This window comes from Lepus europaeus, chromosome 16 (assembly GCF_033115175.1).
Source record: "Lepus europaeus isolate LE1 chromosome 16, mLepTim1.pri, whole genome shotgun sequence".
Lineage (NCBI taxonomy): Eukaryota > Metazoa > Chordata > Mammalia > Lagomorpha > Leporidae > Lepus > Lepus europaeus.
The window spans coordinates 1310597-1332279 of NC_084842.1; the positions used below are offsets into that span (position 1 = coordinate 1310597).

At 58.6% G+C, this 21683-nt stretch overlaps 1 protein-coding gene across 1 annotated transcript; it reads left to right on the forward strand.

Moving 5' to 3' along the window:
* Window positions 1-3502: 3502 nt before the first annotated feature.
* PLAT (plasminogen activator, tissue type) lies at window positions 3503-21548 on the forward strand. The gene is made up of 14 exons (XM_062213510.1): window positions 3503-3689; window positions 11655-11760; window positions 12715-12757; window positions 13621-13758; window positions 14116-14226; window positions 14452-14626; window positions 15115-15206; window positions 16468-16636; window positions 17050-17135; window positions 17687-17882; window positions 17995-18131; window positions 18289-18429; window positions 18937-19103; window positions 20834-21548. The coding sequence occupies exons 2-14, from the start codon at window positions 11686-11688 to the stop codon at window positions 20990-20992; spliced, it is 1689 nt and encodes a 562-aa protein (XP_062069494.1). The 5' UTR covers window positions 3503-3689; window positions 11655-11685; the 3' UTR covers window positions 20993-21548.
* Window positions 21549-21683: the final 135 nt, after the last annotated feature.

Consider the following 21683-nt stretch of genomic DNA (forward strand, 5'->3'; position numbering starts at 1 on the left):
AGAAAAGCCCTGTTGTTCTAACATACTCTCATGGACAACTATGACCTTGACCTTGACCTTCCAGTGGCTGTGTTGGAGAGACTGGCCCAGGGCCAATGTGAAACCAATAAGCACTCAAAATCAGTGCACAAAGAATCGAAAGGCATTCGCCAATAGTGACAGCTCCCAGCTTCCATTTCTCCTTTAATCTTTATCCGCACGTTCCTATGGGGTTTACAGAGCCTAGGTCGCAGCTTGTACACAAATCTGTCAGATAATTTGTGGAGCCAGGAAATTGTATGGTTGTTTTTGATATGCCGGCCATCATGGCGGCTGCACCATATTACACTGCACATACTGACACGGGTGTCGGACCCTACTTTCATCCATCTGAGTTCTTTTCAGTTTTTGGTTAGTCGGAGCGATTTTTAGACCTCTCATTAGCTCGTGTAGGAATTTTAAACAGGTACTTCATTGGACTAAGTTGTCAAACCACTTTCTGCTCCGAGTGAACAAGCCGATCTGGAAAGAACTTGAGAGTGAGGGAGAGTCGCAGGAACACGGCAGAGCTTGCCCTGTGTAGCCCGGTGAGCCCCTCGGAGCCCCTTCACGGGCCGCCTGCCGGCCTTCAGCTCAATGGTGCAGAGTTCACGCAGCAGCCAGAGCTGGCCCACGTGTGAGTGAGTGTGTGAGCTGAGTGTGTCAGCGTGTGCAGCGTCCATGGTGTGGAGTCTAGAGCTGGCCTACATGTCAGCATGTGAGTGTGTGTGTGTGTGAGCTGAGCATGTCAGTGTGTTCAGCTTCCATGGAGTGAAGTTCAGAGCTGGCCTATGTGTCAACATGTGAGTGTATGAGCTGAGCACGTGAGCGTGTGTGTGAGCCGAGTGTGTCAGCGTGTGCAGCTTCCACGGTGTGGAGTCCAGAGCTGGCCCGCATGTGAGTGTCCCCAGGCCAGGTGAAGGCCTTGACAATGCATCTGCAGGAACTCCCAAGTTCAAATCCACCATGGCCGTTTATGCCATTCCCTGAAAACAACAGAAGCGTCCAGAACTGAATCTCCCGAGTTTACAGAACCCCTGTCTGCTGGCCCCAAACCACCTGCTCCCTTTTGCTCCTTGGCCGACACCACCTCGTGTCTCCCTGGGCTGATGGGCCTCGCTGGCTGTGGCTCCGTGGCCACTGCTGGATGAGGTTGGAGCAGCCCCTGCTGGCGCCCGGCGCCCGGCGCCCACGCAGCGTGAGTGTCCGAATCCTTCCTCCGGTTTTCCTGGGCACGCTGCGCCTTCTAGGCCTGGGTTTTATCTTGAGAACAAAGGGCTTTGGTGCCATTTTCCCAGGATATGATGTCACCAGGATTTATTTTCGATTTTCCCTCTCCTCCCTCCCCCGCAGTGATCCCTTGATTGAAATCAGGGTTTCCATTGTCCCCTTTCACCCTCCCCACACCCCGCACCCGGCCGGCCCGCCTCCCAGGACACAGATTCAGAAGGAAACAATCTCATATTCAGTGGGAAACACAGAGGCCTGAGCTCAGGGGCTGCAGGGTGCTCGCTCGCTCTCCCGCTGAGTCACCGGCAGATTCCAGAGCCGCCCAGGGACACCCTGGTGACCTGCAAGCCCGCTCCCCCTCCGCTCGCCCTGCCCTGCCCAGAGGGGCTGTGGAGCAGGTGGCCGGCCCCCCTGCAGACTCTGCTTTGAAGCTTCAATGTTTTAATGGGGAGAAAGAAGAGGAGGGTGACCTGAAAGTGGACCTGGGGTCAGGAAAGTACCTCCATCCTTCTCACTTCAGTCACTGCCTGCCTCACCGCGCCGCTGGCTGGTTCAGTGCCCGGGCTCTGGAAGCCAGAGTCCACTCTTGCAAGAGGAAGTCAGCTTCCACGGGAGCTGGAGTTCATGCGCATATAAGAAACCAGGCGTGCATGGATCTCAAAGGTTTTTTGGCCCCAAAATAACATTTCATCGCGTTTTCCCACTTCGTAAAGGACCACCAACTCCTCCACCGTGGCTGAATCCAAAACCCCTCCGCCCTCAGCATCGCGAGCCATGCACATTCCCGCGAGAAGGGCCTCCCCAGCGCAGCCCAGCTGCCGTCCCGTCACCCCAAGGTTCCTTGGCTAACTAACCCCCCCCCCCCACTGCCCTCTGGCACGGCCACAGCTGGAAAAGCCATTTGGCATTTGGCGTCTGGCAACTCTCCCAGCTTGGCAAATATGAGTCTGGGAGGGTGCTTCAGAAAGTTCATGGCACCCAACAATGTTTTGGTGCAAAAGATTTTGAGATCCAGGGCTGGTGCTGTGGCGTAGCTGGCAAAGCCGCTGTCCGCACTGCCAGTATCCCAAATGGGCGCCGGTTCAAGTCCCGGCTGCTCCACTTCCGATCCAGCTCTCTGCTATGGCCTGGGAAAGCAGTGGAAGATGGCCCAAGTCCTTGGACCTCTGCACCTGCGTGGGAGACCTGGAAGAAGCTCCCGGCTCTTGGCTTTGGATTGATCAGCCCAGATCTGTTTGTTGCAATTTGAGGAGTGAACCAGCAGGTGGAAGACCTCTCTTTCTCTGCTTTTGCCTCTCTGTAACTCTGCCTTTCAAATAAATAATTTTTTTTAAAAAAAAAAGAGGTTTTAAGATCCACGCACAGTTCTTGCTTTTTCATGAGCTTTGTGGAGGTCAGAACGTGGGAGCTGGCTCTCCTGGAGCTGTGGTCACCCCCCAGCTTCCCCTCCCCGCGAACACTCCCTCCCCTCACCAGGCGCCCTTTCCTGCACCTCTTGTTGGTTTTTCCCAATGCTGCATCCCAGCTGGACCTCGACCAGAGGGGCTCTGGCCAGAACGGTGCTGCCAGTTTCTCCTGCTCACGTGACCTGCAAAGGCCCCGGAGGCTGTAACCCGAATTCAAACCCAAGACTCCCTGACCTCCGTCAGCATCCACACACCTGTTGGCAGGAGCACGGGGGCGGACTGGTCTGCAGCAGCTTGAGGGACAGGTGGCTAGGTGGCCGGGCATGGGGCTCCCGCAGAGCCCTGATTCGGCTCTCCCACCTCTCCTCCCACGCCAGCGTCTTTCCCTCCATCCCACTCAAGCAAAGCTGAAAGGAGAGACCTAGAGGGCCCACTGGTGCAGCCCTTGGCTTTCCAGAGAAGTGAAATGCTTGTCCCTGGAACCACTTCCGGGTGTGGGGGAGAAGGGTGCACTTTGCACTGCAGGTGAGGCCGGCCAGCCCTGCACCCACCACCCCAAGGAGCTCCACCCCTGTCCTGGGTGCAGCTGACCCATCTGCTCCTCCCCACACTCGGGTCCCCAGAGGACAGGGCGGCCAGCAGGCATTGTACAGATACAGCTGCTGACGGGCCAGCCTCCTAACCGGGGAAGTCGGTGCTTAAGGTCCATGCAGCTCCCCAATTCCTCGGATTTGATGACATCAGGACGGTGAATAATCGGGCTGGCCCCACGCCAGGATGGGCCGAGCAGCTTCCAGGGCCAACTTCCTCTCCCTTCCTCTAAACACAGGCCCGCCCCCTGCTTGGCTCCCTGCGGGGGCCCTGGCCTCTGGGCATCCTCTGGAGCCCGCCCACCGGGGCCGCCGACCCCACCCCCTTGCCTTGAAATTAAAGGAGGCGGGAGCAGCTGGCTCGGGAGACCGGAGCCCGGGGCAGGAGAGAAAGCCTCAGCCAAGCAGCCAAGGAGCCGGCGAACCGGCCGCAGCCAGAGGCACGGTAAGATGGGATTCGGGGCTTTTCTGTCGCCGCCGCCGTCTCTTCTTCTCACTCTTCAAAGTCTTTTGGGCAATCTGAGCCAATGCTGAAGTAGAGGGACTGACTGCCATTCAGGCCCAGCTAAAACCTGCCCCGGGAGGATTCCTTTCTCTGTGTGTGCATGATGTCAGGTGGGACGCTGCGACGTTTCTCGTTTCTCGAGGGCGAGGTGGTTGGGGACGTGCGGCAGAGAGCGGCCGAGTGAAGGGAATGAGGCAGCCTCGTGACTGCGGGACAGCACACTGCAAAGGTGGACCGGGCTCCTGCAGGCTCAGGCTGCCTGGGCCCGGGGATGGGAGTGTCCGCTGTTGCCCCACTCTCCTGCCTCCACGGTGAGCCGGTGAAGAGCCCAGGCGGGGCCCTGCAGGGTGACCTGCACCCAGCTCGTGATTAACCAGGTGGGACGAGGAGACGCAGGTGGATTTTCCAGCGAGTCAGGGTGGAGAAACCACTCCGGCCGCCTCCCACGTTGCCCTCGCCGCCCACCCCCACCCCAGCCTCCCGCCTCCCCCATTTTTTTCCCCATGCAGTTGTGCGGGCCTCTTTAAGGAGTTTTCAATCACCAGGGGGCTGTCTTTTCATTCCGCGGGCATCTGCCGGAAGCATCGCAAGGCTGTCTAGATTTTCACTGGGATTGTCTTTCTTTTCATAGTCTCCCAGGGAAGGCAGCTGAGAGAGGGAGGGAGGGACCTACGCGGAGCTCCTGGGTCGTTCACCCGGAGTGCAAAGCAGTGCAGGCAAAGACCCTTCTGCTGGATGGTTTGGTATGATATGGTGGTCTCCGGCAGCTGACTGGTGACCAAAGTGTGTGTGTGTGTGTGTGCACCTGCGTGCATACATGCTGGGGCACATCTGAGTGCATTTGCAAAACCCCAAGAAGGAATCCTACAGATCCAGCGGCCAAGAACTTTCCCGCCAAAGGTGGCTTCCCGGCAGTTCTCACTCGAGGCCGGGAGACTCAGCCTGGGCTGTAGACGCTGGCTCCTCCAGAGTCAATACATGACGGTCAGCCTGAGCCGCTGCTTCCTGTGACAGCAGAGTCAGACTCGGCACCGGCAGGGACGCCCGTGGATGTGGCAACCGCTCCATCCACCCCACGTGCTCACCCTGAGCCATCCTCCGAGCCTGGAATCTGAATCTTTCCAGAAGCAGCTGGAAAGCTGTCCTTTCCCCCAAGGGGCTCCATCCGTGTTCGGACGCCCGAGACCATCTCAGCTCATTTTTTTCTATGCGTCCCATTGGCTCCCCCCACGGTCTGACTCCCCATTGCTACATCACAGTCCAGGGGCAGTTCCTGCAGCCGGGGAGCAGGTGAGCGAGAGCGATTATCCTGCTTTTACTTTGTAAGGCTTATAGCTCGCCTGGGGCGTGTTGACAGCAGAGCTGATGACCCGTGGCAGTCAAACCATTGCTAACAAGCCGCCCAGACATGCCACTGGTGTGTGCATGAGGGTGTAGCCGGCCCACGGTGCATTTGGGAAGGCTTATTGTCCAAGTGATGCCTGGTACTAATCTGCCAACAGTTCTTTTTTTTTTTTTAAAGATTTATTGAGGTGCTGATGCTGTGGTGTAGCAGATAAATCTGCCGCCTGCAGTGTGGGAATCCCATATGGGCATTGGTTCAAGTCCCAGCTGCTCCACTTCCGATCCAGCTCTGTGCTATGGCCTGGGAAAGCAGTAGAAGATGGCCCGAGTGCTTGGGCCCCTGCACCCACATGGGAGACCTAGAAGAAGCTCCTGGCTCCCAGCTTTGGGCCATCCAGCTCTAGCTGTTGTGGCCATTTGGGGAGTGAACTAACAGATGGAAGACACCTCTCTCCCTCTGCCTCTGGAGCTTTGTAACCTCTTTCAAATAAAAAAGATGTATTGATTTCTTTGAAAGGCAGACTGATAGAGCAAGAGAGATCTTCCATCCGCTGGCTCACTCCTCTAATGGCTGCCACATGGTCTTCCATGTAGGTGGCAGATGCCCAAGCATGTGGACTCTTTGTCCTCAAAAGTGAGGGGGCTCCGGCTGCCCGCGCCACCATCCCCGGGGCCCCAGGCAGTGACCCCCATCAGGAACACCCCTCACTGTCTGGCCAGCTCCCACTGTGGTTCAGTTGCCTACTCCTGTCTCAGGAATTCTAGGAAGCCCACCCTGACCACGCCCACCTCAACAAGACTGGTCTCTCTGAGCTGCTCTCCCCCCCCACCCGGCACAGCCCAGCCTGTGGAGCTGTCATCTTTCCCCTCCTGAGCTCTGTGTCCTTTGAGTCTCCTTATCTCAGCGCCTGTGCCTGTGCCTGGTGCCTGGTTGGCGCTCAGTAAGCTCTTGATTGATAGCTACCAGATAGCACTAGCAACCTACCTCCTGGGAACGCAGGGGCAGAGGAGATAGGTCTGGGGGTGGGGGTGGGGGTGGGACAGGGACCTCGAGGGTGGCGCTCCCAGCTCAGACACCTTCAGATGAGCAGTGTCTTGTCAACCGAGCTTTCTCCAAGGCAGGGCACACAGGGGGCGGTGACTTAGAACAGTCTAAAAGGAGAAGGCGACCCATCAGACATCCATGGAAAAACAGAAACTTCCAGAAGCTGTAGCGAGAGCCAGCTCGAACCGGTGCTCGTATAGGATGCCAGCATTCCAGGCAGTGGCTTAACCCGCTGCGCCACAACACCGGCTGCAAAAAGACATTTTCAAAAACCACCATCATACAAGTCATTTTTTAAAAAAATATTTATCATTTGAGAGGCAGAAAGATACAGAAAGAGGGAGAACTCCCACTTGCTGGTTTAGTCCCCAAAAGCCCACAATGACCAGAGCTGGGCTGGGTGGGAACTGGGATCCAGGAACTCAATCTATGTCCCCACATGGGCGCCGGGGACCCACGCCCCTGAGACGCCAGCACTGCCTCCCAGGGTCTGCAGTAGCCGATGCTGGAGCAGGAGCCCGAGCCAGGCATTGAACCTGGGCACTCTGATGCATCTTTTGTTTTTAAGATTATTTATTTTATTTGAAGGGCAGAGTTACAGAGAGGCTGAGGCAGAGAAAGAAAGGAGAGAGAGAGAGAGACAGAGAGAGAGAGAGAGAGAGAGAGAGAGAGAGGTCTTCCATCCGCTGGTTCACTCCCCAGATGGCTGCAATGGCCAGAGCTGCGCCAATCCGAAGCCAGGAGCCAGGAGCTTCTTCCAGGTCTCCCATGTGGGTGCAGGGGCCCAAGGACTTGGGCCATCTTCTACTGCTTTCCCAGGTCATAGCAGAGAGCTGGGTCGGAAGTGGAGCAGCCAGGACTTGAATCAGCGCTCATATGGGATGCCAGCACTGCAGGCGGTGGCTTTACCTGCTACGCCACAGCGCTGGCCTCCAAAGGGTCTGACTGTGACCCAGACAACAGTGGGGCTTCCCGAGGCCTCACTGCTCCACCACCCGGCTCCTCACTGCACCTCTTGTCCTGACACTAGCAGCAGGCCTGTGCTGTTTGCACAGGTTCTAGTCGGTTCTTTTCTGACTGTTGGTTTCCACTCTAGGCTGTGGTGCTCAGGGTGATGGGGCCGTAGGAATGTGCTGTTGGTCTCAGTCATGAGTCACGTCAGTGTCGGGGTCTTAGAGGCCGGCTCCCTTCCTCAGCCTTCCAGAGGGGCGCCGTGCAAAGCAGTCAGAACCCAAGGGTCTGCTTTTCCCAAAGACAGATGCAGCAAACCTTGCCCCTGTGGCGGCATCGGGTTCTGCCGACGGCAGCCACTTGCTTCGGTCTTTCCCGAGCCATTTCCATCCTGCATTAGTGTGTTCGCGTGTCTGCCTCCTCCTTGCGGGCAGGAGTCCGGGCTACAAAGCCCGCTGATCGCTGACGCACGTGGGCCGCTTGCACTGTTTGCGGGGTCTGACGATTGATTGGTTTGTAGAGTTCCTTGATTGCAAGTCACTTTCCCCCATAGCCTGCAGTCACAGCCCTTACAGCACGGTAAGACTTTCCACTCGCACAGCTGGTGCACGCTCATCACAGCGTCTGTTCTCACAGCAGCAGAAACCGCAGAGTGGCAGCCCTGGAGGAAGCCTGGGAGAGCCCTGCCCACTCGGGTCTGCTTCGCTGGGAACAGATCTGATTGTCTTAAGCTGTAAATCCTTCCTGGAAGGGCGGCATTGTTGACTTCTGCACCGCCATTCTTTTTTTTTACCGTATTTCAGGGGAGGGAAGATGCACGAGGCAGGAGGCAGGCGGAGGGCACGGAGACAGCACTTCCCCTAATGCTTTCCAGGTCTTTCCTGGGCTTTGCCCAGCCCAGGATCAGATGTTACCAGTGCCCATCAGTTACCATCCCCCGCAGGACTGCTGCAGGAATTAGCACCCAGCTCCTGGCTTGCATGATGGGGCGACTTCTCAGCTCTGGGAAGCAGGGCATCCCGGGAGCGGGCACCTCCAGCGAGGCTCCTCCACGAGTTACCAACCCTGGCAGTCAGGTTGCTCAGAGGGGCCAGCGGCCACGGCTCTGTTGGTGCAGACAGTAGGAGCAACGCTGGCCTCCAGACAGAGGTCAGTGCTGTTCCGTGGAATATGCACGCACACACAGAGATCGCGTGTCAGCAGCAGGCGGGCTGGCTGAGCACAGATGCGCAGCTGTGTCCGGTGAGGGGTGCCTACCCGGGCACCCTGCTTTGTATGCCAAGCCACGCCCCTGCGCTTCTAATTCGGATGCACTCCCTGTCAGCCTGAGCCTGCCCAGCTTCATCCACCAGGGACGGTGTGGTGTCTTTTGCAAGTTTGAAAAAAAAAAAAAAAAAAAAACTCAACTCTCAGGACTACGGTGAGCCAGCCAGGCCTTGCAGCTCTTCCCACCCCCAGTGGGGTGGGGGGAGGAGATGTGGTCCCATCTGGTCTGAGTGTCTAAGCCACACTTGGCCCTTGGCCCGGGCCCCAGCCCCAGCCTTCCACATCCACCTCTTTAACAAAGGCAAAACAAGGACACATTCTCCCCCCTCCCCTGGCTCCCTGTTTTTCTTCGAGGAGATGACTAACTTCATTGTCAGCCTCTCCCCCTCCCAGCTGCTCTGGTGGCCTCTGTGTGTTGCTGATGGGGCTTTTTGGCTTGGGCGAGACGCACTGGAACCCACTCAACCAAGGCCCAGCGAAGGCGCAAAGGGAGATATGAGTCCCAAACTCTGGCAGGGCAGAACACAAAAAAATACACTCGTGTCTCCCTCTTGCAGACTCCCTGGGGAGCGGGTTTAGCGCCGTGTGGCTATTGCAGCCTGACACCCAGCCCTGTGGCTTGCGTCCGGCCAAGTCTGGGGTCCCTGCCCACATCTGAGGGGGGTCTTCAGAGGGCCCGTGAACATGCATATTATGAAAAAGCTATGCATGCATTCCAACTGGGGTATCTTTTATGCACCAAAATCACCATCTTTTTTAAAAAAAAGATTTATTTTATTTATTTGAAAGAGAGAGGGAGAGAGAGAGAGAGAGAGAGAGAGAGGTCTTCCATCCACTGGTTCACTTCCCAAAGGGCAGCAATGGCCAGAGCTGCTCCAATTTGAAGCCGGGAACCAGGAGCTTCCTCAGGTCTCCCACGTGGGTGCAGGGGCCCAAGGACTTGGGCCATCTTCCACTGCTTTCCCAAGCACATTAGCAGGGAGCTGGATCGGGAGTGGAGCAGCCGGACTAGAACCGTCTGAGATGCCGGCACTGCAGGCCAGGGCTTCGCCCGCTACGCCACAGTGTCGGCCCCAGTCACCATCTTCTAGCTCCATTGGAGTGCCCTTGCAGGAGAACGTGGGGAGGAGGGGGGAAAACAAGTTTCGGAAGGGCTGGTTTTGTAAAGGTCATAAGTGACGGGATAACATTAAGGGGGATTTCAGAGAATGTGGGGAAATCTGCACAAAGGGGAAATTAAATAGAAACCTGGAGCAATTCCCTGTGGACCAAGGGTTCCCGCGTGTGCTCCCCCGTGCGACCTCTGCTGCCTGCTTGCCTGCCCCTACAAGTGCCCAAAAGCCGTGGGCAGCAGGGCAGCTGCCTCCTTGCCCAGCGCTTTGGCCAGCCTGCTGTGGGAGATGGGAGGTGGCCTTGGGCACCGCACAGGGCAGGAGCAGGGCTGGGGAGTCCCGGGAGGGGTGTGTGCAGCTGAGCAGACTCCACGGGGTTCCTGGCCTGTATTTTCTTATCGGAATCCCTGTGGCAAAGAGACACCTGCATCCAACTCCCCCTCCCCCCAGCTGCAGGCTCCTGCTTCTGTCTATCATCAGCCCAAGAAGCATCAGTCAGGCACGAAGAGCTCCCAGGGTAGTGGGCTCAGCCTAGGGCCTAGGATGCCTGCGTCCTGCACCAGAGGACCTGGGCTTCGTTCCTGATCCTGGCTCCTGACTCCAGATTCCTGCTGGCGCAGACCCCAGGAGGCAGCAGTGGCGGCTCAAGTAGTTGGGTCCCTGCCACCCACATAGGAGACCTGGATGGATGTCTCCAGTGGGTGCAGGGACCCAAGCACTTGGGCCATCTTCCACTGCTTTCCCAGGCCATAGCAGAGAGCTGGATCGGAAGTGGAGCAGTCGGGACTCGAACCAGCACCTCAGGCAGAGGCTTAGCCTACTGTACCACAGTGCTGGCCTTAGAGCAAGCAGCAGCCAGCCTTGGGAAGCCCGGAGGAGCCTCAGGATGGGGAGGGGGCGGGACGGAGAAATGACTCAAGAGGAGAGCTTTCCCTAGGCCCGTGGCCACGCAGCGAGGGCCTGCCAGGCCACAGAATAACACCCGACCGACTAACCTATTTGAAGCGGCTGAGGGCACGACTCCCTGGGGAAGATGTGAGTCTGAGGCTCAAGCCAGAGGCTTCCTCCGCGGCTGCTGTAGATGTGGCTCCCTGGGTCAGCTGGGAGATGGCCGAGGGGGGCAGGAAGGCCGGCGGGACAGCGCGCCCCTCTCTCTCCTCTCTCTGTCTCTGTCTCTGTCTCTCTCTGTCTGTCTCTCTCTCTCTCTCTCGATAGCTCATCCCTCCAGCTTCTCTGACAAAGTCAGAGCGGACGCCCCTGTGGCTGCGCCTGGTCACCCCAGGGCAGGGCTTCCCCTGCAGGAAACCAGGCCAGGGCAGCCTGGCGGGGCGAGCCTGAACTTGCTTTTCGGCCCACAAACAGCTCCGCGCAGAACACGTTCTGGCAGCCCGTGCCCACCTGCCGATGAGCAGAGCCCCGAAGCTGTGCAGACAGTGGACTGCAGGGAGGGAGACTCGGACTTAGGGGGTGAACGTGGCAGACACTGCACTAAACAAACACATCAACCCCAGCGGGACAAAATACCCCTGATCCCACTACAGGGCATAATACACGAAGCAGCCAGTCACAGAGACAAGAGGTACAAAGCTGCCACCCGTGGCACTGTCATCCAATAGGGGCACCGGTTCAAGTCCCGGCTGCTCTACTTCCCATCCAGCTCCCTGCTATGGCCTGGGAAAGCAGTGGAAGATGGCCCAAGTCCTTGGGCCCCTGCACCCACGTAGGAGACCTGGAAGAAGCTCCTGGCTCCTGGCTTTGACTTGACCCATTGTGGCCAACTGGGGAGTGTACAACAGATGGAAGACCCATTTTTCTCTTTGTAATTCTGTCATTCAAAAAAATCTTAAATATATGTATACAAACAGTATGGTGGTGAGCCAGGGGTCATGAATTCAACAGGGACAGAGTTTCAGCCTGGAGTGATGAAAACATTGCGGAGATGGATGGTGGTGATGGGTATACAGCACTGTGCACATTTGACTCTCACTGGATACCGTATTATACGTGGCTCAGACGGTGAATCTGCCGAGTGCTTTCTACCGTGATGTCGCCTTCCAGACCCTGGCCTGGCATCTAGCACTCGGGGAAGCTACTGGACGGATGCAGCCGTGGCAAAGCTCAGGCTTGCGAACTGCGTGCGTGCACCCTTTCACCTGCGTGCCTACGTTCTCTGTTCTGTTCCTGCAGAAGTCCAGCAGCCGTCTGCAGAGACGTGGAGATGTGGAATCCAGGGGTGAGAGAGCTCTTGTGTGTGTTGTTGCTGTGTGGAGCAGCCTGCGCTCGGCCCAGCCAGGTGAGTGGTCCGCGCATCTCCACGCGCCCTGTGTCTCAAGGCTCCGATGCTTCCAGATGGCACTCAGGAGAACCAGAAGTCCGGAGCATCCCAAGCATGGGAGTGGAGTGGAGAGGCTGGGGCGGCTTCGGCCCAGTGGTCAAGATGTCGGTTAGCATGCCCACATCCCATATCGGAGTACCTGGGTTCAAATCCCAGCTCCACTCTCAATTCCAGCTTCCTGCCAATGCAATCCCAGGAGGCTGCAGTGACAGACCAAGAAAGGTTATGTTTGGGGGCCAGTGCATGGTGTAGCGAGTAAAGCTGCCGCCTGCAGTGCCGGCATCCTATATGGGCGCTGGTTCGAGTCCTGGCTGCTCCACTCTCTGCTATGGCCTAGGAAAGCAGCAGAAGATGGCCCAAGTCCTTGGGCCCTTGCACCTGCATGGGAGACCCGGAAGAAGCTCCTGGCTCCTGGCTTCAGATCAGCACAGCTCCGGCTGTTGCGGCCAATTGGGGAGTGAACCAGTGGATGGAAGACCTGTCTCTCTTTTTCTGCTTCTCCTCGCTCTGTGTAACTCTGACTTTCAAATAAATAAATAAATCTTAAAAAAAAAAAAAAAAGATTATGTTCCTGCCACTTACATGGGAGACCTGGTTTGAGTTCCTGGCTCCTGACTTCAGCATAGCCCAGTCCTGGCCCTTGCTGGCTTTTAGGGAGTGAACCAGCAGATGGGAGCTTGCTCTGTCTTTCTGTCTGCCCCTCAAACAAATATATATATTGATTTTTTCATATTTCTTTTTTTAAGATTTATTTATTTATCTGAAAGGCAGAGTTACAGAGAGAAAGAGGGAGGGAGGGAGGCGCTGGAAATCCACTGGGGCTGGTTCCTTGCCGGGCAGTGTCTGATTGGCAGCTCTGTGGGTGGGCTGCACACACTCTGGTGGCTGACCCCCATCCCCGTGTCTCTGCAGGAAGCCCCAGCCCGCGTCAGAAGAGGAGCCAGATCCTTCAGAGGTGAGATGCGGTGACAGGCACCGGGGCTGCGGGAGGCGGAGCCAGGGCCAGGAGATCCGCCTCCCTTGCCACGACCCGCAGGGGAACTTGGCAGGGCCCTTGTGTGGGCTGCGGCTTAGCCCCAGCCGGTCAGGCGGCTCCTGAGTCCCGGTGCTGCGGCTCAGAAACGTGGAAAGGGAAGCGAGCAGCTCGCTCGTCGGTGGCAGAGGCAGAGTCAGGCAGCCCTGAGCCTCTGGACCCCAATAGGAGCAGGAGCTGGCTCAGTGTCTGGGCCCCCCGGAGCATCTGTCGGCCAAAGAGCCAGGAAGCAACCCACAGGATTCCTCTGTGCAAAGCGGCATCTCAAGTTGACTCTAGGAAGCTGGGGACCCTTCTAGCATCCAAGAAGAGTGAAGCAGAGCCAGCGCCGTGGCACAGTGGGCTAAGCCTCCGCCTGCAGCGCCGGCATCCCATATGGGTGCCAGTTCGAGCCCTGGCTGCTCCACTTCCCATTCAGCTCCCTGCTAATGTGCCTGGGAAAGCAGCAGAAGATGGCTCAAGCGCTTGGGTCCCTACTTGGCTCCTGGCTTCAGCCTGGACTAGCCTCAGCAATGTAGACATTGTAGAGTGAACCAGCAGATGGAAGACCTCTCTCTCTCTCTCTCTCTCTCTGGCTCTCCCTCTCTCAGTAACTCTTTCAAATAAATAAAATAAATCTTTAAAAAAATAATAAGAGGAACCTTGGGTGCCAACACAGTAGCCTTCCATCTGCAGCCTTCAAAAAAGTGGCACGCAGTGGCTCTTACCGACAGACCCCGGGGTGGGGCGCCCCGGACCTCCTGTTTGAGCTGTATTCTCAGTGGTCGCCCCGTGCTCTGTCCTAGTGACCTGTGTGGACCAGCAGACGCAGCTGACGTACCAGCGCCGGGAGTCGTGGCTGCGCCCGGGGCTCCGAGGCAACCGCGTGGAATACTGCAGGTGCAGCAGCAGCGGGCCGCGGTGCCACTCGGTGCCCGTCCAAAGTACGTACCCACTGCCAGCTCCAGCTGCGAGCTCAGGCTCGGGTCCCGGGGGCCCAGAGCACGTCTCCCTTTCCTGCTGCTCAGCCCGCCCAGAGCTGCAAAGGGGAGATTCCAGGCACACCGGGTCTTAGGCAGAGGGGAATGCACAGACCTGTGCGCGTGATCGAGACGGGAAGCTGCCTCGGGCGAACGCTCTCATGTGCCCAGCCTCAGTTTTCTGACCCGTAAAATGGGAGGAGCGTGCATGCCATGGTTGGCTGCACGGCTGGAACGAGCTGCCTAGAAAGAGCATGCGCAAACGTTTAGCTGCCTGTTCCTGGGGGCTGCTTTGAAGATAACCAGGGGTTTCCTCGACAGGCTGCAGCGAGCCCAGGTGCCTCAACGGCGGCACGTGTTCACAGGCTCTGTATTTCTCGGATTTTGTCTGCCAGTGCCCCGAAGGATTTGTCGGGAAACGCTGCGAAGTCGGTGAGTGGGTGCGAGCGAGACCCCAACTCTCCCATCTACCCACACGGAAAGGGAAGCGTGCAGTGGCAGGGGCAAGGGGCAGGGCTGGGGCCAGGGAAGGACCAGCAAAGTGCTAGGGCCCCCCCACGCAAGGCTCCGCCCCCGACACTGGGTGGGGACAGAGAGCCTTTGGAACATCTCCATGTGTGAGATGTCACATGTCCTGCCCCCCCCACCCCGCATCAGATACCCGTGCTAGGTGCTACGAGGACAGGGGCATCGGCTACAGAGGCACGTGGAGCACGACAGAGAGCGGGGCGCAGTGCGTCAACTGGAACAGCAGCAGGCTGGCCCGGAAGCACTACAACGGGCGGAGGCCGAACGCCTTCCGGCTGGGCCTGGGCAACCACAACTACTGCAGGTGAGGGCTGGCTGTCCCCGGGCGCAGGCCCCGGGCCGCACCCTGCCGGGGCCCTCCGAGACGGAGAGCCCGTGCCACCTGTGGTCTGGGGCGCCGGGACTTGCTTTTAGATAGATAGATGATAGATAGGTAGGTAGATAGAAGGTTTTTATTTATTTATTTAAGAGGCAGAGTTACAGAGTGATAGAGAGAGAGAATCTTCCAACCGCTGGTTCATTCCCTAAATGGCCACAACGGCCAGAGCTGGGCCCATCCGAAGCCAGGAGCCAGGAGCTTCTTCCGGGTCTCCCATGTGGGTGCACTGGGGCCGTCCTCCACTGCTTTCCCAGGTGCATCAGCAGGGAGCTGGATCGGAAGTGGAGCAGCCGCCTATGGGACGGAGCCCACACGGGATGCGGAGGCGCGGCAGGTGGTGGCTGAGTCACAGCGCCGGCCCCTGGAGGCTGCACTTTAAACCTCCCCCGGCCCTCCCTGCTGCTTCTTTTCAGAAACCCAGACCGAGACACGAAGCCCTGGTGCTACGTCTTTAGGGCAGGGACGTACAGCCCAGAGTTCTGCAGCATGCCCGCCTGCTCCAAGGGTAAGTAGCAGCCGCCGCCCTGCTCCCCCCACCCTGCAGGTGTCACAGGGGTGGGGGGAGTCTGGGGGAGCGGAATCTGGGAGGCCCGGGCTGACCGTCCCGCAGCCCAGGGAAGGCTCCTGAGTCCATCGTCTTGGTTGTCGAGGGGAGAATGTCAAGGGTCTCGGGAGGACGTAGAGATCCTCATGTAGCCTTGGCCATGGACTTGCCATCTGCTGGACCTGGAGCCGGTTGCTGACCCCCAGTTTCCTTGGCTGTCTACAGAGGAGGAGGTGGGGATGGACCAGCGATTCTCAGGCCTTTGGAGAAGGAATGGACCTCCCATTTCAGTGTTCCCCCTCTCCCCCAAAACATGCTGTTACATAAGCTACCATGATGCTGTGGTGCGTTTAGAAATATTGACGTGAGACACACAAAGACTGAGGTCTTCCGTCCGCTGGTTCACTCCCCAAATGGCCACAACAGCTGGAGCTGGGCCAGTCTGAAGCCAGGAGCCAGGAACTCCATCCAGGTCTCCCATGTGGGTACAGGGGCCCAAGCACTTGGGCCATCTGCTGCTGCTTTCCCAGGCTCATTAGCAGGGAGCTGGATTGGAAGTGGAGCAGCCGGGACTCAAACCAGCGCCCACGCAGGATGCGGGCTCTGCAGGCAGCGGCTTTACCTGCTACGCCACTGCGCCAGCCCCGTGAGCAAAGTCTTAAATCTCTAGATATAGGCATACAAACATGATGTACCTTCTGGCTGCATGGCTGCCAGTCGTGCTGGGATCTCTCTAAGTGGGGATGCACCGGCCTGGGTTACCCCAGAGATTCCATGCGTAGGGGTCTGCTTTGTGGGTTTCAAAGGAGAGGAAGGAGGTTAAGCAGGGCAAGCAGATGAACACAGGCCGAGCTCTGAGGGTCAAATCCCCCAGAGCTGGGAAGCGGGGCTGCCAGCCGCCCTCCCCCACACACACACACTCCAAATTGAGACTCTTTGGCTCACCGCGAGCATCAGGTGCAAACGAGGAAGCCCACGGTTGGGCTGCAAAGTGGCCCCAGGAACAGTCGCCACCGGCAGAACGTGGCCCCCTTCCCTACGGAACCTGCACAGGCCCTCGGGTCCCTCGGGGCATGGGGACCCGGGAAGCTGGCACGGCAGATGGCAAGGCAGCGAAGCTGGGGCGGGGTGGGGGGGGACACCCCACGCTCCTCAGAGCCAGGCTGGCTGTTCTTCCCGTCTTCCTGGCTTTGATCTCACTTGGACGTGTCTTTTGTTCCAGAAAAAAACGGGAACTGCTACTTGGGACAAGTGTACCGCGGCACCCACAGCCTCACCACGTCGGGTGCCTCATGCCTCCCGTGGAATTCCGTGCACCTGATAGGCGAGAAGTACACGGCGTGGCAGAGCAACGCGGAGGCCCTGGGCCTGGGCAAGCATAATTACTGCAGGTGCGCAGCCTGGGGTGTGCACTGGGAGAAGTTAGGGCCTGGGGGCTGACGAAACAGCCGGCAGGCGGGTAGGAGCCTGTGCACCTGCTAGAGTCACACCCGCTATGAAAAGCAAGGTACGGCAGTGTTCCAGCCAAGACCCTGAGCTCTTGGTCAGCCTGCCATAACCACTCCGTCTTTAGCTGTCCACTCCTCTCCCACTGCTTTGATTCTACGGACTGGAAGCATTCATTCGCAGAAGCGCTCACGGTGCCTGCGAGAGCAGAACGTGGTGGGGTCTGCCCCAGAGCCGGGTGCAACACAGGGTTCCCCGCCCCCGGTTCCGCTTCTTGCCGTCAGTTTGCGGAGTCTCTGTCCTCTCTTCCCTGTGCTGCAATGGAAACCTCCCACCTCCTCCCTCCCTTACCCTCCAGGAACCCAGACGGAGACTCCAAGCCCTGGTGCCACGTGTGGAAGAACCACAAGTTGGTGATAGAGTACTGCGACGTGCCCCAGTGCGGTAAGGGCTGGCGCGGGCCCATCCCACTGATGAGGCTCCTGGCTAACAAGGCGCCCTCACCCATTCTCCCGGCCATCTGGGGAGATGGCCTTAGCTCTCGCAAACCTGCAGATGGCCTGCAACGTTCCTCAGGGAACTCAGGGTGGACCTGGGGTGGGAAGGCATAGGACTTGCAACCTAGGGCACTCATGGTGGGTCCTCAGGGAGCTGAGGCCCAGGCTCACTCCAAAAGCTTTGTGAAGACCTGGAATTCACCTGTGCCTTGCACGACGGGTAGGGTTCCATAGGTGGAGAACGAGGAGGGGTGTGGCCATCCCTGGGAAGGAAGCTGCCTCAGCCCCTCCCGGCTGCAGGAACAAGTTAGAGGGAGGAAGCCCCCCACCCCGAGAGCTGGAGTCCTGCAGACGCGGGCGTGAGCCGGGGTCCCTGGTCCTTGGCGGCTTCCTCCTCCAGGAAGGCACACGTGATGCGTGGCAGACTGACTTTTCTCACCATGCAGACTGCGCCAGGCACCAGAGCCCTCACCTCCTTTCCCATCCCTCCCTCCCCAGCCACCTGTGGCCTGCGACAGGACAAGCAGCCCCAGTTCCGCATCAAAGGGGGGCTGTTCACCGACATCACCGCTCACCCCTGGCAGGCGGCCATCTTCACCAACAACAGGAGGTCGCCCGGGGAGCGGTTTCTGTGCGGGGGTATCCTGATCAACTCCTGCTGGGTTCTGTCTGCTGCCCACTGCTTCCTGGAGAGGTAGGTGGGCCCGGCACCGCCCCCTCCCCCAGGAGACCGTCTTGTCTCCTGTCCCAGGTCTGGCACCGGGCACGTGCCTGGAGCTGGCTTCCTGAGGCTGTCCCTCTGTTAGGTTCCCACAGCAGAAACTTAGGGTGATCCTGGGCAGAACATACCCGCTGGTGTCGGCAGAGGAGGAGCAGACGTTCGAAGTGGAACAGTGCATCCTGCACGAGAGATTTGATGAAGGCACCTACGACAACGACATCGGTACGATGCCCACGGCGCGGGCTGTGTCCACACACGCTCCTCTCCCTCCTTCCCCATCCAACCCCCAGCCCAGGGGACGCCGCTCCCCCCTCCCCAGCCCCCCCCCTTCCCTCCCCGCCCCCGGCTCATCCTTTTCCTCCCTTCCCATCGCCCCCAGCGCTGCTAAAGCTGAAATCCACTTCGGGATCCTGTGCCCAGGAGAGCCAGGCCGTGCGCCTCGTCTGCCTGCCCGACGCCGGCCTGCAGCTGCCCGACTGGACAGAGTGCGAGCTGTCCGGCTATGGCAAACACGAGGAGTGTAAGTGCGCCGGCAAGCCCTGCTAGGGCGACCAGGCAGGCCCAGTGCGCGTGCGCAGGCAAGCGCCTGCGTCCGCCCGCTCTACCACACGGGGTCGCTGTGCGCATCAAGAGAGCACGAGGGGTGGAGGACGATGGCCTTGCGGAGACCCAAGTTCAAATCCTGCGTAAGCCTGGACATGAATTGCTACAGGAGTCGGCTCCAAGTCTCAGTCTCCCACTGATGGGGTGAAGAACGGCCTGGCTGCCTGCTTCCAAGATGAGGCTTAGCTGAGATGGTAGCAGGGGGAGCCTGTGGTTCTCCCCTGGGTTGATGTCCCCACCCCCACCACGTACTGTCTGGCCCAGCAACAGCGCTGCCATGAGGCAGCCGTGGGTGCAAACGACAAAGTCCTGGCAGTGGTTTGCGACTCCACCCAACAGGTGTAAACGCTTGGTTGGCTCTTGTAGGAAACGTTGGCTACGCTTCCCTGGAAACCACCAGGCATTCCCCCGGGTGTCTTTGCAGTTTCCCCTGTCTTCTCCGAGCAGCTGAAGGAGGCTCACGTCCGGCTGTACCCCTCCAGCCGCTGCACGCCCCAGCAGCTGAAGAACCGAACCGTCACGGGCAACATGCTGTGCGCTGGAGACACGCGGAGTGGGGGCGCCCAGGTGAACCTGCATGACGCCTGCCAGGTAAACGGGGCGGGGGCGGCTGGGAGAACAGGTGCAGCCAGCCAGGAGTGAGTTCCCTGGGGGTGCCAGGTGAGGGCCTCAGAGAACAAAGCCACTGGAGGAGGATCAAAGCCTGCTAAACTCAGGACTCTAAAGTGCGGAAGATTCCCCCTCCCCGCCCCCATCCCGCGGCTGCACAGGAAGCTCCGCCCACTGCAGGATTTCCTGTAGCGCAGACGGCCAGGTGCTCACTGAACTGATGACCAGAGCAACGCGATGCTGAGCTCGGCTTCTGGGGGTGCCAGGGAATGGAGTCAGCTTGGTAGAGGGCAAAAGAGGGAGCTGTATGTTAGCACACAGAGTTGAGGCGCTCGGTAGGAAATGAGTTTCAGAAACTCCTATTTCACCCTGGTACCTGGGGAAGCAAACTGTTTTGGATTCTCTGTGCTGGTTTTTTTTTTTTTTTTTTTTTTAATTTAGTTGAAAGGCAGAGAGGTCTTCCATCCACTGGTTCACTCCCCAAATGGCCGTAGTAGCCAGCGCTGGGCCTATCCAAAGCCAGGAGCCTGGAGCTCCATCCAGGTCTCCCACGCGGGTGCAGGGGCCCCAGCACTTGGGCCATCCTCTGCTGCTTTCCCAGGCCATCAGCAGGGAGCTGGATCGGAAGTGGAGCAGCTGGGACTCAATGGGGATTACGACATAGGCTGCAGGCGTCAGAGGGGGTGCGTCGCAGCATCAGCCTGCGTGTCGGCATTCTGAGCAGAACTAGCCCTTCCATCCCATGACGAGCAGGACCCTGGGGGGCAGGGGCGGCACATCCCCTGCTGCCGAGTCCTCTGGTCTGCTGCTCCTGGGGCATCTCTGCGTGGGCCTCGCACCAGGCGCCCCTGGGGCAGAGGCCAGTGGGGAAACAGAGACGGAGACTCAGCTCTCATGTTGAAGCCTCTGTGGCTTTGTTCTTAGGGGGCGCTCTCAGCGACCTCCCCCCTTGCACCCTTGACTGTGTCTGTGGTCCCCTTGGTATGGTTTCCTCGGAAACCACAACTGAACCCCAAGCTCACTGTCGAAACAAGGCTGTGTGCATAGTGAAACACCAAAGGGTGTTAAACACAAAACCCATTCCTTTTAAAAAATATATATTATTGAGAGGCAAAGTTAAAGGCAGAGAGGTCTTCCATCCACTGGTTCACTCCCAAATAGCTGTAACGGATGTAGCTGGGCCAATCTGAAGCCAGGAGCTTCTTCCGGGTCTCCCACGCAGGTGCAGGGACCCAAGCACTTGGGCCATCTTCCTCTGCTTTCCCAGGCCAAAGCAGAGAGCTGGATTGGAAGTGGAGCAGCCGGGACTTGAACCGGCGCCCGTATGGGATACTGGCACTGCAGGCAGGGGTTTAGCCTACTTAGCCAGAGCACTGGCCCCAAAACCCATTTCTTTAAATCTGTGTTGATTTATCCAAGAGGCAGAAGGACAGAATTCCCATGGGCTGGTTCACTCCCCAAATGCCCACAGAGGCTGGGGCTGAAGCTGGGAGCCAGGAACTCCATCCAGGTCTCCCAGGTGGGTGGCAGGAACCCAGTCACTTGAGCCATCCCTGCTGCCTCCCCAGCTGTGAGTTAGCAAGCTGCAATCAGGAGTGGAGCTGGTAATGCAACCCCAGTCCTCCGACCACAACAGGGGGCTACAGCCAGCCACGCTCCCTCCTCCAGGGTCCCGCCTTGCCTGTGGCCCACACGGGGGTCTTGTCTTTCAGGGTGACTCAGGAGGACCCCTGGTGTGCATGACGGATGGCCACATGACCTTAGTTGGCATCATCAGCTGGGGGCTGGGCTGTGGGCAGAAGGACGTGCCAGGCGTGTACACCAAGGTGGTCAATTACCTCGGCTGGATCCAGCAACACGTGGGACTGTGACCAGGAGACGCAGTGCCCCGAGGGTGCGTGAGGGGCTGCCGAGACTCCCGCAGCGGCCATGGGGCAGAGAGCCCCTCCCCAGGAGAGGGACAGGTGCACATGCCACAGGGGGACTTTCCAGGCTGACGCCACAGGGTGTCAGTGAGGTGGGAGATGGATGGACCAGGGCCGGCCCCTCGGGAACACCGTCCGGTTTCAAGAGTGGGAGCCCCACCTCCCAGTGTGTCTCAGGCCGGCACAGGAACTGGATCGTTGCTGCTGGGGCATCGCAACAGCCCAAGGAGTAGCCAGTGCGGCGGTGGTCGGTGGTCGCAGGAGGCCTCCCCCTGGCCTCGGCCTGCCTTCCCCTGGGCCACTCCGCTCCGTAGCTCCTGGAAGGCTCCTTTCGTGTACAGTGTAAATCTTCACAGGAGATTGTATCATGTTGACCACTGACAAAAGCAGAGCTGTAGCATATTTGATGGATCCGTGCTAGTGTGTCCTGTTGCCACACCGTGTATTTATACTGTACTTAATAAATGTAGATGTATTTTTCACATTTTCCCCATGTGAGCGTGGAATGGCTTTGTCGCCTGTGTGCAACCCCGTGGCTCACCAATTGGCGTTCCCGTCTGTGCAGCCAGTGGAATTACTTCCTCCTGCGCATCCAACAGGCAGAACCACGTGCTTCGCACCAGCGAGTGGGTGCCAG

What these genes read in the sequence shown, in the direction of transcription:
- PLAT (XM_062213510.1), top strand. Translation starts at nt 11,686, where the DNA reads ATGTGGAATCCAGGGGTGAGAGAGCTCTTGTGTGTGTTGTTGCTGTGT. An exon ending in CACCTACGACAACGACATCG is followed by an intron (nt 18,132 to 18,288) that starts GTACGATGCCCA and finishes CATCGCCCCCAG; the next exon opens with CGCTGCTAAAGCTGAAATCC. An exon ending in ACCTGCATGACGCCTGCCAG is followed by an intron (nt 19,104 to 20,833) that starts GTAAACGGGGCG and finishes CTTGTCTTTCAG; the next exon opens with GGTGACTCAGGAGGACCCCT.